At 39.0% G+C, this 18,949-nt stretch overlaps 1 protein-coding gene and 1 long non-coding RNA gene across 2 annotated transcripts in view; one reads left to right on the forward strand and one right to left on the reverse strand.

Annotated features, from left to right (window-relative positions):
• Positions 1–8,498, reverse strand: part of LOC310904831 — a 30,515-nt gene extending 22,017 nt beyond the window's left edge. Inside the window, exons 1-2 of the long non-coding RNA XR_014588613.1 lie at positions 6,803–8,498; positions 1–6,619 (exon numbers count right to left, since the gene is read on the reverse strand). The exon at positions 1–6,619 is cut by the window's left edge and continues 22,017 nt beyond it. This is a non-coding gene — a long non-coding RNA (uncharacterized lncRNA). The remainder of the gene's footprint in view (positions 6,620–6,802) is intronic.
• Positions 1–18,949, forward strand: part of RFX7 (regulatory factor X7) — a 55,104-nt gene that overhangs the window by 23,849 nt on the left and 12,306 nt on the right. The window contains exons 2-5 of the mRNA XM_083850021.1: positions 484–517; positions 8,506–8,588; positions 9,386–9,508; positions 16,695–16,811. Coding sequence (XP_083706147.1) covers positions 484–517; positions 8,506–8,588; positions 9,386–9,508; positions 16,695–16,811 — 357 coding nt within the window. The remainder of the gene's footprint in view (positions 1–483; positions 518–8,505; positions 8,589–9,385; positions 9,509–16,694; positions 16,812–18,949) is intronic.

Consider the following 18,949-nt stretch of genomic DNA (forward strand, 5'->3'; position numbering starts at 1 on the left):
TTGTCAGTGGGATACCAATTGTCTGCTTTGTAGCAGCTCTTTGGAAAACTAGAAATAAATGCATTGAAGTGGTGGGATTTAGTGAAGTGTGGGGAAAAGGGGGGGGACGTGTTAAGTGTGTTTACAGATGAACAAATAAAATGCATCTGAATTGTGGAAGAGTTTACAATAAAAGTAGTGAGATCCATCGTGGCTGCTTTGCAGCTTGGGATAATAGTTCCCAGTTGCAATGATATTTCATTTTAAATATACTTCTTATATAAGAGGGTAAAACAGTAAAAAATCTAACAAAAAGCTTTGTTTGCAGTGACTTTCTACCAAAAATGTTGCAGATTAAGTATACTTCCATAGGCTATCATTGTATTTTGTAGCAGGAGATTAAGCCTATAGTATAGTGATAGCACTTCTAATATGTAATATTTTTGTCGTTACTGTTTAGATTAATTCAAGATTTCTATTCTCTCTTTCTTCCCTCACGTCTAGCAAAACTGTACAATCTAAAGTGGACTGCATTTTGGTAAGTACAACTCCAGAATGCTTTTTAATATTTGATAGAACTGTAAGACCCAAATAGACAGCTCTGGAGACCAAGAGTTATTATCAAGTCATTCCTTGGCAATACTTTAAGGTACTACCTCTAAATCTGCTGAAAAGTAGTTCACGTTGCCCCCCCCTCCCTCCCAAAATGCATGATGTAGATTTGGTACTCATTTTCCAGGGAAGTATTGCCCTCTTTCTAGCACCAGCAAGTCATTTCCCTTTGCAGAGGCTATCAGTATAGATATGACTTAAAAAGATGCCTTACTGCTTTTGTAAACATGTTTTTATTAAATGAGGTATTATGGATTGCACAGATCAGAATCTGCAAGAAGCTAGTTGTGCCTTCAGGTTCCATTGCTCTTTAGGTTACTAATGACAATGATTATTGCTCTTGTTGTTTCCTTGAAATAGTTAATTCATGGCCAGTGCCACATTTTAAGGAAGGAACTAGATTGAACTGCATGTTTGCACAAAGCCTGTCAGACTAATGCCCTGGTCCATGAAAGTCTTGCTCATGTCATAATTGTCAGATTATTTGTTTATTTTAAATCTTGCCAACCTCTGAAGTTGTGCACTATCTTGACTACCTTCCCAGAAGTGAGCAATGCTACAGGTCCTGTTAGTTCAGCTGTAAGTAAAACAGATGCTTCATTTATTGAAGAAAGGAAAGCCCTTGAAATACATCAAGATCGCATTCCTTTGTGCAATAAAATAACAGAATCCTAGCCAGTGAGTAGAGATTATTTCTGGGAAGCAAATATCTAGGACAAGCTGAGAGGATTTGTTTGTGTTTAATAGCGAGCAATAGGTTTCAAGTTTCTTTAAATCAGAGTCTGAGTTCATAAGTCTTAAGACTGGAAGGGACTGCTTATTCTGACTTCCTACCTTTGGCATTTCATCCAGAAGTACCAGCGGGTAAGATAAAAACATGACATAGACAACCATCTGGACACTATCAAATAGAATCTGTTCTACTATATGGCTGAGCTAAATAAGAATATTCCTTGAAGTCGTGTTGTCAAAGGCTAATTTAGATGGCACTGAATTCTGTTTACTTTAAATGTTACCTTAATTTGTCATGGTGAGAGATTTCAAGTAAGCTTTATTGTTGTTTTGCAAACAGACTTTGGACCCAGTTTTACCTATGCTTAAAAGAATTTCTGGATGCATCCAACTAAACATGATGCATAATGTCATTTTTGTCCTATTTATTCCTTAGTGGCGTCTGCGGATACAAAACAGGTGAATATAAGATCTTTTGTACATGAGTCTTCATTTGCAAGAGGGCAAACTGCAGCTGTAAAATTCTTAACACCAGCTTTTTCTGCAGTGAAATAGAAGTGTGGTAGGAGTTCTTAAGTAGCATCAGAGAATGAATAAACAAGTAGCAGTTAACTTGTCACCTGCTTCTTGGAAACCTGTTTTAAGAAAACGGAATTTACAGTAGGAGTAGTCTTGCATTAAATTCTGCAGATTCATGAATCTAGGATACTGAAGTAGAGATTCACAGTTGGTGTGAGCCAATGTTACCATTCATCTGCACGAGTCGATTGTGATCATCCACCAGGTGTTCTTCTGAACAGTGCTCTTGCCTGCAAAGCAATCTCTATAGCTTGGCTTGGGACAGAGCAGCGATTTCCTGATGGCCTGATTTTCTTTTCCAGTTGCTTTCTTGTCTGTCCTGCTGATGAGTTCAGAGGAGTCCTATCAACACTGGAAAGGTGACTGTAGGGCAGCAAAGGTAGATCAAATGCTGTTCAGGTAGTTTGAAAAAGCAAAATCTAAGACCAGAATAGTTTCAAGAAACAAAAATGAAGCTGAATCATGTCAAAACAGTTTCTGCATTTTACATGCTTTTGGAAAGCTGTAAGCTGCAAGACAGAATGTAAAAGTATGTTAAGCTAAAAGGCCGTGACCATACAACTCAAAATTAATTGTTTGGAGCTTCCTTGCAGACCTATCCAGTTTTGGCCTGTAGAAGACAGATGAGGAGGTTTCCTCACTGTTGGAATGTGTATGGGTTGGTCCAAATGGTCTGTGATTGGGGTGTTTGGACCTGATCAGTACCCAGCTGCTTGCTGCGGAGTCTGAGCCCAAGGTTATGGGCAGGTCAGAATGCTTCCTTCAAGTGCACTTCCTTAGATTTGGTTCAGATAGCAACCATCTCAGGGCCTCTGAATCAGTTTCATGAGGTATAAAGGGCCAATGCTCATCCCTTGCGTCTTTTACTGTAAAGAGATCTGTGACCAGCTTTCAGTTATGTTGAGAGATACTGATAATAGCTTAAAGCATTTAAACTTTATCAGTTTGCTAGTAACTGTAATAAATAAATAAATACATAAATAAATAACAAAGATCAGACTATGCTTGTTGTCATTTGTGTTTGGTAGCCCCAGTCACAGCCGCAATGTGCAGAGCAGCACACGGATGCTCTTTAGAACATAGGCTGCCTAACACAGGATAGGAAGAAAAAGGGAGAAGAAACAAAGGTGATGGTAATTGTTTCTGCTGCGGAGGGTAACTAGCATCAGAGGACTGCGGAAAACAGCTAGTGTAGGGGCACTAGGACTGTAATTTTTATTTATACAAGAGATGAAAGTTATCTGCCTTTTACTTGTTACATCGCAGCATTTACATCTGACGTACTGTCAGTTTCTGGAAGATCATAAGAATATTGTATGCTGTGCAATCAAAAAAAAAGGGTAATTAGCAAGAATTGTGGTGTAAACAGCCATTAAAAATTCATTATAACATCTTTTTAACTGTAGTAAACATGTCTGGAAGTCTCCTATGACTTTGCTTGTTATATTTGTTGCCACATACTAACTGAACTCTTGAACCTGATGTAAAGAATTGTATGCTCCATGTAGTTGCTTAGCAAGAAGGTAAGGCTGCTTTCCTTAGTCCTCTGAAAAGAGATGAGTGCTGGTGAGAGATGGCTGGATCGACGGCTGTGAACACCAAAGCTGCCAATGGCCGGAGCAGTGGCAGTGTGGGCAGCAGCAGTGTGTGCGACCTGCTGTTGAAGCAACGTGCCTCAGTCCTGCTGCATTCAAGGTGGTAGCTTGTCGCTTTTTGGCCCTACAGGAAACAGGCAGAAGCTCTGGGTAGCTTTGGCAGCTGTACTTGGACACTCTGTCAGTACTAAGCTGCCATGTATTTTTAGGGCTTGTTTGGAAAATTTAGCACCTGAAATATGTTTCTGCTTCTGTTCATCTAAAGCCTACAAAATACGTTTATTAGCATCTCTTTAGACTAATAGGTTCTGTTTCAATTTAGCTATCTTCTTTCTGGATCATTTTTCCAACAAACCGTCTGACCTTGAGCAAATTATTTAACCTTTGCTTCTTGTTTCTCTCTTCACACAGTGGGGAGATGCTTGCTTGACTACTCTGCTATTCTTAGTCTGGTTGTTAAATAATAGATGTTTGTTCTTTTGAAATATGACAGGTTTTAGAACCAGTCTGCCAGTATGTACAAGTTACATTGCCATTGGCATAGCCTTTTTTACCTAGATTAGAATATAGTTATATATAAATACTCAAAATGTGGAGAAAAATATTAAGATCAGTCTATGCTCTCTAAAATAGTAGTATTGCAAAATACTTGCAGCAGTGCCCCTGGCCTTCAACTCATTTTCACCAGAACCTTAGGACAGAAATAACCTGTAATTCTACCTTCATTGTAGAAATACAAAATAAGTCAAAGTTAAATGCTGTTCTTCAGCATTCAAGAAACTGTAATTCTGGTAATTGTTGCTTAGTGTATTTTTCCTCTATCTCATTTTAAGTTGGGCCTGACTAAATGTTTACTTTAAAAACAAAAAATAAAACAAAACAAAAACATTCCTTGGAGTTTTCCATGGTAATCCATTCTGGCAACAATAAGATGAAATTTGAGTAACATTTGTGACCTGTCAGTGGATCAGCAGTTGGAGGAAAACAGATAGAAAGATTCAATCCATCAAAGTCAGGAAACTTCAAGTGATATTATGTGGATCTGGAGGCTCAAGCTGAAATCTAGCTTCTCCAAGCAGGACCATGAGTCTCATGTTTCCTGTATTATAGATGAATTCCTTAGCTATGTTCTGTGTTGAAGTGGTCTTTGTCTCTTTGTGCCATGAAAAATTTCGTGTCTAGCTAGTGTCAGTATGGAACCAGATGTCAAAAACTATTTCTGATTTAAAAAAAAAAAAGTTGCTATTATTTTACAGCTGCTTATTTGCTCAAACAAAATGCCTGTTAGAATTAAAAAGAAATTTGCTTGTTCCTAAGAGGTTCTTGTTCTGTATTGTTCTTAGTCAATAAAAGGACAGAATCGTTTGGACCAGATCTATGTTGTTTGTATGTACAAATGGATTTCTGGTTTAATATATTTGCTACATATTTTGTTCATTTCTTTGAACTGTCTGTCTTTGGTGACTACCAAAATGAAGAAAAATGCCAGAGACTTCTACTTCTTTATATATTACCATAAGGCTTTCCTTGTCTGTGACTTGAGGTTTCTAGTTCTTTGTCCTGTTTTTTCGTGTAAAATCACTAAAATATTTTGAATAGTCGATGTATTTTTTTGGTTAAATTGAAGCTAAATTGTAAAAAACTAAGTATGAACGCTCCTTGCTCCCCATCTTCACAGTATCTTCCTTCATTTGATGTGGTTCCAATTACAGGAGATAAATATAATGTGTGAAGACCCAGAATAGCAGAGTGGTGCTTTGTGATGGCTTTACACCTCAGTCATACAACCAGTTTAGCGCTCTTATGCATCTTTCTAATGCAGCTTCAAGAAGTATGGTTTATAAATAACCTTTGGAGAATTAAACATTCTTCAGCTGATTTGATAGCACCAGTTAATCAAGGTCTGTTAACTTCAAGCAAAAAATGGACTTAGATCCTTTTAAGTAGTGAGAAAAGATTCCCCAGACATTTTATATTCTGTATGGATATTAAAACTACTGTAGCATAAACTTTAAGTGGCTACACAAAGGGGAATTTGTCCAAGATGTTGCCAGCATTGCAGTTTTCCTTTTGATGCTCTGACTCTTTTCCACTCTGTTCCACATTTAGATTTCTGCCAAACATGATATTGACCTATTTTCTTAGTGGGAAATAAGAAGAAAATTGGTAGTATGTTTTGTGTTGTCCTTTCTTTTTATTCATTTTCATATGTATCCAACTTAAGACAAAGTGAAATTCAGGATGCATTAACCTTTTTTTTTTTTTAACTTGGTCAGAGAGATCTATTGTCAGTAGGCCAGCTGAAATGTTCCTCTGCTTTCCCAAATGCTTTTCTGATTGCATTAACATTTAGACAGTTTTGATACTTGGAGCAGTCACAGTAACAGAAAGACTACTGAAATCACTGGAGCCTTACCACTGAGAGCTGGTAGATAAGGGCTAAGGTTCAATAAGAAATTGTACTTAATGAGGCTGTAAACAAAGTTTTGAGAGTTTTAGAAACATTCAGAGAAAACAGCCTAAGCAAAATATAATGTTCAGAATTTTTTAAGCAAAACATTGTTCCCTGAATCTATTAGCAGTGTCACATTCAATGCCTTCGGTGCAACTTCTTCAGCTTTGAGATGTTTTTGTCTAAATAGATTCAGTCTCATTTAATAAGCTTAGCTTTATCTAATTACCACCCACGTAGGATTACCTCCATGAACTTCCTCTGCATCCTGGCTGTGTGTTTTCTCTCCCGTTTCATAGAAGGGCCTGCCTCCCCAGGAGCTCTGCATAGCCATTGCTGCAAGCTGGAGGAGTTGTGCAGAGAATGCAGCCTGTGGAGAAGAGTGGGTTTTAAGTGAAAGCAGAGGGAAAATGCTACTGTCCGGCTTCCTTTGCTGAGGACATGAGAGCCATAATCCTCAACTGCCTTAGCTCTAGGGATGCAGTTGTGCTGATGAGAGTCGTTGGTTCACTGGCAACTTCTGAAAAAGATTCTGCTAACATAATCCCAGTCAAATTTCTTCTCTACACATAAATCAGGTTTTGTTTGAATGAATGGCTGTCAGAGGGGACCTGCATAGCAGCGCCTCTGCAGCTTGGGCAGGGCCTTCACGTGCAGCCCTTTCCTTTAGCTGGGAGACAGAAGTTCCTTCAGCTGCAGTGGGCACTGAGACTGCTTCAGCATCTTCTGATGAAAGTATAAAACCACCCTTTACACTGCAAAGTAGCACGTTAGATTTGGAGACAAGAGGTTGTTTTCCACTTCGATGTCAGAGTCATTAGGGCTTTTTGGTTTGTTTTGCAGAGGATCTCACCTGACCCATGTCTTTTGGTGATCTTTAAAATCCCTCCCAACCCGTTTTGTGATTCTCTTGATTCTAAGCTCTTGGAAAACAAGAAAGTCTGATAAACAAGCGTGAATTTTCTTGCAGCTGTTTCGTTTCTAGCTTTTCATAAATTTTATTTTCTCTAAAATGTTTCTTTGGAGAATGATCTCAGTAATGTTTTTTTAATAAAACCATTATTGATGGTGGAAGGACCACATTGTAAATGCCATCATGTGTACGGGGAAGGAAGAACAGAGAATTTTACAAAACGCACCTGTTCAGAAATACCTCTTTGGATCTTCGATGGTCTGTGCACCATTGCCGTGTAAGCTGTTACAGATCAACAGACATCAGTGTCAGCAAATTTCAAGAGTTTATTGGGGGGGGGTGGGGGGTAAACAAAAACCTAATGTTGTGGCTTGCTGAAGCTGACACAAATAAAAGCAACAAATACAGTGTCTGTTCCCTGGCTGCTGTTGGAAATGTTTCTGTGAGCTTGGAGAGCGTCTGTCTTATGCTTTGCTTATTTTATTGCAAAGGCAGCAGGGAGGAGGGGGGAGCTCACCTCTGGCTAGTTCTCTTGTTAACTTTGTGCCAGTGGAAGTGAGATGCTTCTTGACTGGAATGGGTAGGGACTCCAGTTTGAAATGAAGTTTAGGATTTATTTTTCCCACTCTTCTGTTTGTTGTTGAAATAAACAGACAGGCTTCGCTGGCTGTTGGTCCCATTCTCTTCCTTTTGGAAAAGGTTATGTTGACAGTAAGACAGCAGTAAAGGAAAATAGAATTAACTGTAATCAAAAAGCTATATTCTGAATTAAAAAGAGATTGTGGTATTCTTAGCCTCTGTACTGGTAGTGCACCTCACATACTGGTTCTGCAGCATCTTCCAGAAAGAATCTGTGTACTCGTTGCTGCATGGCTTTACTCCTGCTGCTGCTGAGCAGGCTTGAATACCTTACCTCAGCTGATGCTCCTAGTACGTCGGAGTCTATATGAGAGATCTGGAATGACCCCATACTAGCTCATATGTAGTATTCACTGTTTGCATACAGCAGGTAAAACTCCCTCTTGTGTCTGATGCTCAGCTGGTATCTTCTGGAGTAGGACTCAGGCATCATAGGGATTCATGGTAACTGAATGGCTTATTTTCAGTATTTGTACAATAATTCTGATTCCAAAGGAAGCAAATACATGATGTATTTAGATGACATTGAAGTCTGTGACACAACTGTTGATGTGGTGGTATGGATTACAGGATCTGGTCTGACATTCTGCATAGTTATAGCCTAGTTGTTTTTTGATGCTTTGTTCTCAGAGGTGCTTCAAATGAGCTCTGAGAATATAATGGAGGTTTTCATGTTACATGTCCAGTTACAAAAGTGTTCTCTTATTGTCATTTCTCCAGATTCTGCTTTTATTGTGTATGAATTTTGTAATGGTATTGTGGAGCTGGCTTTGTGGACCAGTGTTTTCTAGTGTGCAGTGGTGTACAAATGGAAAATCATAGTTCTAGACCCAGAGTACTCGCAGTAACATTCTTTAACATAAGTATTTTCCTGTTTGAAAGTATATTATTTTGGAATACAATGTTGGATGACAATTTTAGCTGTCGAGCTCAACTCTTACTGTTTGCTCTTTTTATCCCTACCCCCTTCTTTTGTTTTTAACCAAAACACCTTTGTTATCTAGCAAGAAGTTGAGAAGTTTACAGACCTAGAGAAACTCTACCTCTACCTTCAGCTGCCTTCGGGTCCCAACAATGGAGACAAAAGGTATGCGTGTGGTACAGGTAAGCAGCTAGTGCTGAAAACACAACTTCCTGTGGCACTTACTGAGCATGCATTTACATGACATGTTTGGTAGCAGAAGCTGTCTTCAAATATTAAGAACTTATTTTTTGGTGAAGATTGTTTTTAATATTTGAACTTTATTGTTCAAATATCTTGTAAATGTAAACCTCCTAAAATGCAAGACTCATCCAAGAATATCTTTTGCAGCCTAAGTTTGATCGTTCCTTCACATTTTACATAGGAAGTGATAATATAGCAACATAAATTTGATGCTGGTGGAAAGAAAGAACTAACGGTATTTCTAGTAGCGTTTGTTTGATTAAAGGAAGATCTAGAAAAACAACCTGAAGATCGCAACATCATGAAATTAGCATCTGTTCCCAGTAGGCTGATTATAGGCAGACAGATGCCTACAGGAAGCACTCTGAGCACTTGCTGAGAAAGTTGAGTATTTGCAAAGGGCAGTTGACAGACTGAGTAGGCAGAAGCTTAGGAATGGTCAGCAAAAGAAAAATATCAGAGAGGAGGTAGGCACACTCTAACCCATCACTCTATGTGTGGCTGTATATCAGGCAAGAACCAGAGTATGGAGTCTCTTTGTTAAATTGTATAAAAAAAAAAGGGAGATAATACTTCCTTAGCCTTAAACAATAGCTGCACATTTGAGGTACTGGCCGTTGTTGTCTTTGTCATCTTTCTGCCTGTGCAAATACAAAAATGAGAACTGAGGAGGAACTATGGAGTAAAGTCCTCATCAGAACTGTTTCTTCTTTCAATAGTGATCAGATCTCCATGTCATCCAGCCGTGCACAGCAGATGCATGCCTTCTCTTGGATACGGAATACCTTGGAAGAGCACCCTGAGACATCCCTTCCCAAACAGGAGGTTTATGATGAATACAAGTGAGTGCTTCTGATAGTGCTTTCTACATACTGCTTTACGAAGTTGTAAATAGTTCTGTGACACTGGCTCTACAAGTACTCCATTGACATACATATACAAGTGCACATGGAAGAACAAGGCCTTGTGTACTTGTGTGCTAATATAACTGAGGCCAACTCTATTCAGTAGTTGTGCCACTAAAGATAGGAGTGCTGTTTAAGTGGTACATTCCGTATGCTGAAGTAAATGTTAAAAGTATTAAATAGTATAGTAAAAGTATAAAAGTATTTCTTAGCAAGTAAATATCAGTATGAATACTGTTTTTATTTTTTGGACAGAGTGGCACAGATAAAAAGTGCCACTTGCTGTCTTACAGTGCTTTTTGTTCTAATTATTTATATGTACACATGTAAATGACTGTCTTAACAAGGATGAAGGGCTGAATTGTTCCTCCTGGAAAGGAAGGTATTTGGCACATAAGATCTAGTCAATGGTACCTTTCTCTCCAGAATAATACATAAGTATTGGGCTTTCCTGCAGCAAACCTGATTTCTACAGAGGCACAATATACCTGAATATGCATGAAACCAGTAACCAAGGCCACTGAGAGTCTGTTTTGTCAAGTCTTGAAGCTATCATGTAACGAGAGCGATAAGAAGCAAGGGAGAGCGAGCTGTCTGGCAAAAGTTGGATTTGGATTCATTTACAAAATGTTCCCCACAGGAAATGAAAAAAAAAAAAAAAAAAAAGGCCCAGATGCCTGAAGATGAATAACAGATTCATGACCTAGTATGAATATTTCCATAATCTGAATGATTACAATAATTTGCAGGGAGTTGAGTGCCTTCACCTCACAAATGCGTACAGGATTCAGCCCTTGGTAGTTGTTGCAGCGCTGCATTATGTGAATACCTCATTTTAATTAACTCTCTCTGGTAGAGTTGTTTTGCTCTGACTAAGCTGCAGCATGATGGCATTAGCTTGCCTGGGGTTGATAAACACGCACACACCTATTTCTGAAATCTCACCATTGAGTTGAGCAGTGACGCAGCCTGGAAACATAGCCAATAGCACAGACGTGCCAGGGTAGCCAATCCCCGAGCAGGAGCTGCTCACGCAGACACAGCAACAGCAGCAGCTGCTGTGCGGGAGAGAAATGGAAGCGTTATTCTTAAATATATTTCTTATTTAATAATTTATGGCCTGCTTCAGCAACAAATCTGCTTGGCTTCTATGCTGTGCCAAGCTGCAGATGCCCAGAAAAATCATGTACAGATTGTTGAGTGTGAAATTTGGATGGCTTTTGTATGTAGCTGCATCAAGTATTTGTGTATTGTATTTTTTTGCCTAACAAAATAAGGGTGGAAAGCAAATATTCAGGAAAATATTAAATGTTTGGAATCTGTTCTCTTTTGAAAGCATCTGTTCTGTTTTTAAAACATTTAGTTTCTGTGAGTGTATTTATGAGCTATTCTTGCACACCGAAGGAAGAATAGCTTTGGAGTGGGAGGTGGGGAACAGGCGTATAAATAGATAAGTTAGTTTTGATAAGTCATTTTTCTTTACCTAGGGGCATTAAGTCCTCTCAAATCTCACTTCTCTCTTATTTACAAGTTATAATTTCTCTCCTCTGTGTGCAAAGATAAATGTTGCATGAGCTCATAGTGAGGAAACTTGTGCACTCTGCACATAATAAATCGAAGTTACAAGGCTTCAGAAGAGTGCTGCATCATAGCAGCATTTTAATTCCTGCTGTAAATTTTGGTCAAAATATTTTTTTATAAAAATACTGCTCTTTCGCATCACCTTTGTGTTTTTCTTTTTTCTATGAAGAGAAAAAAGAAGCTTACAGTGCACACAAATCCAGCACTGGCAAATGTTTATAGCATTTTCAGCTCCTTCACATTTCAGTAGCCTTGCATCCCTCATCTAAGTTAACACAATGACGCTTCTTTTTGGTTTCTTACTCTTTTTAATTGTAAATTCACATCTCTAGCTAGGTAAAAGTGAATGAGTATATCACTTATTTTACCCCCTTCAAAAGGGAGATAAATGCATCGTAATATGAGCCAGTAGCACTTGGGACGGTTGAGAGCTTGCAGCTGAATTTCAGAAAGGAGGTAAATGAGAGCTATTTCACCTCTCTTGTTGGCACTGCAGTACCACTTGCACTGACAGAATATGCTGTGCTGTAAGAAGCTGTGTTTCAGCGCATGTGGTGCGTCTACCAGCTTCCTTTGGAAGTTATAGGGGAATACAGTCTGGAATATATTATTAGGACTCATGGTGAGCTGCCTAATTTCTTATGTAGCCTGAAGAAAATAGTTGCTGCTTCCCATCAAATAAATCCTTTCAGTGTTTTCTCGTCAGTTTTACTTGGGTATCTTTGCTTTAGTAGTAAACACCCTTCTGGAGGCTGCCAGGTGTAGATTAAGCTGAGTTTAGAGAATTAAGATTTTAAGTCTGGCAGTACTTACACAGAAGAAAAATCCTTGCTTGTCCACAAAATGATTTTTTGAGCCTTCAGTAAGCACTTGGGTCCTCTTGCTGCTACTGCAATGATGCAAGAAAAGAAAGTCATGTTGTTCATATTTACGCTTGGTGCCCTGCAGATTCACTTAAAACACTTAATATAGATTAGGAGGTCTTTGAGTGAGCTTGTATCTCTTATCTGGTCTGTAAATCATTAATCCCTGATTTACTGGTGGCTGGGCCGATTGATACCACCTGATGCATACGTTGTGTGTGTACTAAGTGTTAAAGATGTTAACTAGCAAGTTTAAGAAGAATATTCAGAAGCTGGAACGGAAGAGGGCAGTAGGTACAGGACTACCATGGACATTAAACAAATTAAAGATGTGAGATGCATGCTGATCTTGCTTGATAGCTCTTAACCAGTGTTTTGTGTAAAAACTCCCTGATAGGAACTGCATGGGACCTATTGTGTTGCCAAGTCTTCTGTTGTAAGTGAGTAACTATGTATTTCTTTTAAAAGCTGATCAAACTCCCATCTAAAGCAACTGTTTCCTAGCTTTGTTACTAGTCCTAAGAATCTGATACGGAATTCCGTTTCTTTGATGGTTTTCAGACATCTCTATTCCATCCTATGTGATTTCTAGGACTTCTCTGCCAGTATTGTTCATTAGCTTAAAGAGATCCTGCCTCTTCCTAAGGTTTTGTTCTAACCCATTTTTTAGAAATCAGTTATTTTGGTGGATTGGATAAGCCAAGATCTTTGTTTCATTTCATGCAATAGGTTCTTTCCTACTATTCATAGTGGTTCTTTCTGCACCCATCTCGTATTGAATTCAGCATTCTTGAACAGGGTATGTAGAATATGTACGATGTTCTCTGTGAGATTTTGCCTGTACATACAGTGAAAGAAAAATTCTCCTCAAGTGATGCTGCTGTTTTACTCTAAGATTGTATCCACCTTGTTATCAGCTGCTATGGATATATCATAATTAACAACAGGATGACTAACTTATCCATTTATCTTCTGCTGCATTCAGTTGATGAGTGCCTACTTCACAGCAGCAGCACTTGTTAATTCTTGTGCATTATTTTGCATTTCGAGCTATTTAATTCCATCTTTTTTTCTATTCTTGTCTTTTCAGTTTTTCCGCGTAATACACCAGTCATTTTGTTTCAGTGATGCCTCCAGAATCAGATGATTTTGCCACATTTTTTTCTGACAGAAACAATTTAATACAATATTAAGTAAGCAAGACAGTTTTTGAGGAACTGTGCGTAGCTTTCCTCTGACCCTTCTGTCTCAATGTAATCTGTTATCTCCATTTTATCCAGTTCTTTGCCCAGGAAGTTAATTAAGCTGGGCTGCATAGCCTGACCATACTCGTTGGCTTTTAGTTGGTTAATCTTTTTTGTGGTCTAATTCAAGCGCACTCCCATTGTATATTCTGTCTTCTGTATATGTGATTTGAAAATGGACTTCCCTTGCCAAATTTATTGTGTAGCAGCGCTCTGTACAAACGAACATAAGCAGTCATGCATCCATTGTCACTCCTGTCTCTCTGTAGACCTTCCCTCCCCCATCTGTTTCCCCCCCACCCTTCAAATAAGCAGAACAGCTCCTGGGCTCAGCAATGTGCCAAGAGTGCAAGTAGCAGAGAGAAGAGCTTCAGGGAAGAGACTCCTGGTATGTCTTGTCAAGTCAATGAGAGATGGCAGATGGACATGTAGGATTCTCGGCCAAGCCAGGAGGAGGAGGGGCCATATGGAAGGATCTGTCTGAAAACTGAAATTATATGATGATAATAAGAGCTGAGAAATCACAAGCTTGCAGGAGCTGCCAGTATGGATTCAGGAGGACCATATAACTGGACGCTTGGTGCTGCTAGCAAGTAATTGTCTTGAAACAGATGTGCTTGACTTGAGGAACTGATTTTTTTTCCTTTTTTCTTTTTTCTTTTTTTTTTTCTGGGCAGGGAATAATTTTATCTTTGAAGTTGACTGATAGATAGGTTCCTAATTGTGTTGTTTCGCTATTTTAGATTTTTTGTTTTGTTTTGCTGACATTGTTGAGTTTCAGTCAAAAATACTGCTGACTACAGCAGAGAAATCCATAGAGCCCCCCTTTACATGGTAGTTGAGACTTCAAGCCCTGTAATCAGCATTAGAAAGGGACGAAGACCCACCTTTTAGGATTTTTCAGAGGGAAGTTAAAATCCAGTGGTGTCTGGTAAGACTCCAGATAAAAAAGCGCAGAGAGGTGTCTAGAATGGCATTATGCATGAAGCAGCCTCTGATTCCTAAGAGGGTGCAGCAAGGTTGGAGAAGCATTCCTTTTTATTAACTTCGAAGGGACAAATCCAGAATCCAGAGACTGCGACTGACATGCATTGAAATGAATTTTGTTGGTATATAAATCAGGTAAAAATTTTCCTGATGTCTGATACAGAAACATAAACTAGTTGGAGGGAACCTCTGGAGGTTACCTGGTCCAACCCCTCACTCGGAGCAGGGCCAGCTTTTGACATTTCATGATGTTGCCTTATCCAGACAATTCATGAATGAGGAAAATCAAGCGTTAGAATGGGAGCCCAAAGAGGGTGCGAAATCTTTCTGCCTGTTTTTAGGACCTGACTGGGCAAAGCCGAGCAGCCTGGTTTTGACCTTAAAGCTGAGCCTCTTGTAGGCTGGTGTTTAGACTGAAGTCTAAAAGGGTGCTACCAAGCACCCTTCCCACTCAAATTAATCTGTGATGCTGTGCCTCCAATGGTGGAGCTTCCACAGTGTCCAGCAGCTCCTGTTCCTGTGGTCTGTCCACTTCCGTTGGGAATGTGTCGGGGGGCGTTGTTGTGTCCCATCCCCTCACTTCCTTTTAAATAAAGAAAAAAAAGTGAGAGTTGTCACAAGAATGGGCTGAAAGTTTCGGTAAGACTGGCTCCTCTGCACTACATTGCATTTCCTCCTTCATTTTGGAAGGAGAAACAAAGGTCTTTTATTTCTGTCCCACGGATAACAGCAGTCTATACAAGTTTGCAGACAGAGCTGGGGAAAGTAAGGACACACAAGCTCTATAGGAGAATGTTAGAACCAAATAGAAAAACCTTGCTGTTTATCATCAAAATCATAACATTTGTGGCGGTGCTTTGCAAATGGAGGATACCTACGTACAGCCAAGGTAAAAGCAGCATATACCTGCTCTGTAATAACTAATATTTTTACAAAGAAAATAAATGCAGTGGAAATATCTCAAAAATATCTCTGTGTAGCTACAGTTTTCAGAGAAGGCCGTTTGACTGGACTACTTGGATGCAGATGCCATTGCTGATTGTTACTGGTTTTACCATGTGATGCTGGGAATTAAACTTCTGTTTCAGGAGCGATGCTTTTTGTTTTCTTCCTTGATGAACAGAGATTTGTTTGCCTGCACGTATCCAAGTTAGAGTAGTGAGCAATGTAGTGTATGAAGTGATTGTCTTGATGCTCTCCTGCTATGATGCCCACACAGAGATGTGTACAGTCACCTCTTCTGTTCAGAGACAGGCTGGTTCTGTGTATTTCTGGTAGGGCTTCTCACAGGAAAGGAGGCTATTGCTATGGTGCTGACTCTGTGACCATAGGAAGTCTGAAAGAGAATGCTTTAACGGTATGCTTTTGGGCCTGAGCATGTCAACATCCGTGAAATACTACAATGCTCTTGAACAAAAGGCAATATGTAGTAGTGTTGGTATCTTTGTGCAGGCTTAAGCACTTGCTGCATAGCTAAGCATTCCAGAGCAGGTTACGTTTTTCTGCTTTGATTTCACATGATTGTGATTTTTCAGAATGTTCACACTTCGCAGTGTAATCAACAATTCTTGCTCTCTGCCTCAAGGAGATATTTTTCTAGATATCTCAGGTGTTGAAACCTCTGAATAGATGTTGAAACAAAATTCCTTCTGCTGTTTTTGAGAACTGAAGACAGATAACGGTACCCATTTTACTAGAAAAGTAAATTTAGCAAAATGAATAGCTTCTGTTGCTTTTTTTCCTGTGTCATCAACTTGTTTTCTCAGTTGTGTGAAGATTAGCAGATCTACATTTATAGAGGCAGTAGAAATCTGTGAATTTAGGGCTGGTAATTCACGTAAGAATATCTATAATTAAGCAGATCTTATAGTTCAATGTGGGCAAACAGTTGCTAGGAGGACTAGGTCCTCAATACATGCTTGTGTTACACCTATAAAGGTGAAGCTGGTTCCACGGGAAGCTATGCCTCATGAAAATCAGTTTGCTAAGCTGTCTCAAATTGCAGCTGTATAAGCAGACAAATCTCTGACCTGCTGCTTTTCAAATATTCTAATAGGACTTCAGGCCTTCCCACACTCAAGCCATACCTCTGGCTAGAGAATGTCACTCTTAAGTCCTAAAGTAAGTGAATTGAAACATAATAGCTTCAAACTAAGTTGTGGAGTAAATCTTAACTGCGCTCTAGTTAATGCCACTACTTGTTAAATCTCCACATGACTAGTCTCTGAACTCAGTAGAGAACAAGGGAAAAACGATGGTATTAATAGCTCTGTGTATACATTTTTTATGTATTCAGTTTGTTGTGGATAGCTTCGTTAATGTTATATATGGTTCTAAATATGGATGGGTTTGAGTGTTTTCTTTTTGAAAACCTTTGGAGTCTAGCATGCAGGCTGGCCTTTTGTATTAACTTTGATTCCATTCACGTTTTATTTCTTTTTGTTGCAGGAGCTATTGTGACAATCTTGGCTATCACCCATTAAGTGCTGCTGACTTTGGAAAGATCATGAAAAATGTCTTTCCGAATATGAAGGCCCGTCGTCTAGGCACAAGAGGCAAATCAAAATATCCTTTGCTAGAACACTTCTCAGTAACTTCTGCAATTGCCTGGAGAACATCTGCTATTACAGCTTACCTACCAGCTAAATTTAGCAGTAATGTTAAATAAAATATGCAGACACTTTCCCAAAATTCTTTAAAAATTATTAAACGCTATAGTGTTAGTTGCAAGATACCACTTAAGAAACAAGGTAGTATATTTAGGCTACACAGTCTTTCTGGGAAGCTTAGTTGTCACAACAGTGAGGAACCAAAAAAGCCTTATCACATAGTGTGAAGAGGAATATTGAAGTAGAGGAACTTGCCTCACGTACGTACAATAATATTTTATTAGCAGTACAAGTTCAGAATTATCAAAACATTTCTTGCTTCATTATATACTTGTGCACACCAGTACTTTAAAAGGTAGTTGTAAAGCCAAAGATCCTTCTTAAGAGGTGCTACAAATCTCTCGTAAAACTGCAGCTCCTCAATCCACTGTTTAGGATTGTTTGAAAGAGAAAAGGGGATTACTGGGAAGCAGTCAAAAAGCTGATTATAGACTTGGAAGTCACTTATTGATGGCTTGTCCTGCAGGGGTGAGGGGAACAGACTTCTTCCTTCGTTGCATGGTGCATACTTCCTGAGACAGAAAAGACAATTCAGAGCAAGTGCTCCTAGGATGAGAAGTGATGTCTCTCTCCATTGACTGTGGTCTCATTCCCTGTGCTCACAACTGGAATCCACTTCTTTCCCTTCTTGCCTGTGGTAGAGAAATTCACTCTCCGAAAGGGTATGCAAAAATGCTATCCTGTTTAGCTGTAACTTACAACAAAGCCTGAAGTATACAGAAAATTGATGTTGTCATAGTGTAGGTAAAGATACTGTTACAGGCATAAGTATGCACAGTTAAATGTTGAGACAGATTAGTTTATCAGCTAACAGGCAGCCACTATGAACAAGTCAGGGCAAGTGCTGTGGAAAAGAGTCAGCTTATATCACTGGTGGTTCTGCTGTTTCAGTTTAGGGACAAGAAGCCCTGCTAGGAAAGAAATGCAGTAATCAAATAAAAAGGCTACAAGGATGTAAATTTTTCTCAGGCTTTTCTGAGATAAAGCTATGGTTTGTATATACCGCATAGGTAACTGCTTCTGTCTAGTCTTTAGCAATCTGAGTTATTCCATTAAAAAACAAAAACTGTTACTGATTTTCAAAGTAAATAGTTTAATCTGCAAGAATTTAGTCTTTTCCAAGTTGAGAATTGCACCTTCCCTTGAGAATCTGGAAACTGTCATGAAGCAACCTGCTGCCTGCTGTGTCCTACAGGGCCAACTCTTGCTCCATCAGTGCGTTGCTCTGACGCTGTGGATAGGTTGAGCTACTGCAGAAAGCAAGGGAGGGAGGGTTTTAAAAGGCCAAAAGGCCTCAAGGAGGTTGTATGTTCTAATTAAAAAAACAATCAAAAGAACTAGCCATAATGATACGGACTCGCTGTAATACTGTCTTTTGCCAAGGTTTTACTCTAAGCATGGTTACAAAGAAAGTTAATGCTAGCAGGCAGCCCAGGATTATTTGTCTTCTTTAGAGGGGACCAAAAAGAACCACATAATTGTAAATGAAGAAATTATGTCCGTTAAATTTTTCATTAAGTACAATGTTGGATTATCTAGTAGTGGAGTCCAAAACTTAATAGCAGCATTCTGGATGGAGCTAGACAAATTTTAAGGAAGAAATTATATGATGTAATTATAGCTTGACAGGATTCTCTTTCAGTTCTGTTTCCTAAGTTTCTAATTCAGAATTATTAAAATATTACTTTATTTCACACTTGCCTTAATACCTAACCACCTTACATTTAATTTACTGTAATTATGCTCCACCCATGTTAGTGTAAGAACATGTAAACTCCATGGTCTAGGGAAGAAAAATACACATTTAGAGAAAATGAAAAATTAGTGATTCTGACAAGGATTTGCTCATCACAGAAAAGAGACACTGTATGTGAACTTTTAGGCTTTTGATTCTGGGCTGCTGTGAGGTTATGTTTAATGACATTGAATTTGAGAGCTGTTGCTGAGTTTGTGTATAAAGCTTATGAGAAGTATGGGAGGAATTACTGCCCGTCCTCCCTACATACCACCTAACAAGCAGAGATGATGTAGACC

Source organism: Anser anser (assembly GCF_964211835.1).
Source record: "Anser anser genome assembly, chromosome: 10".
NCBI lineage: Eukaryota > Metazoa > Chordata > Aves > Anseriformes > Anatidae > Anser > Anser anser.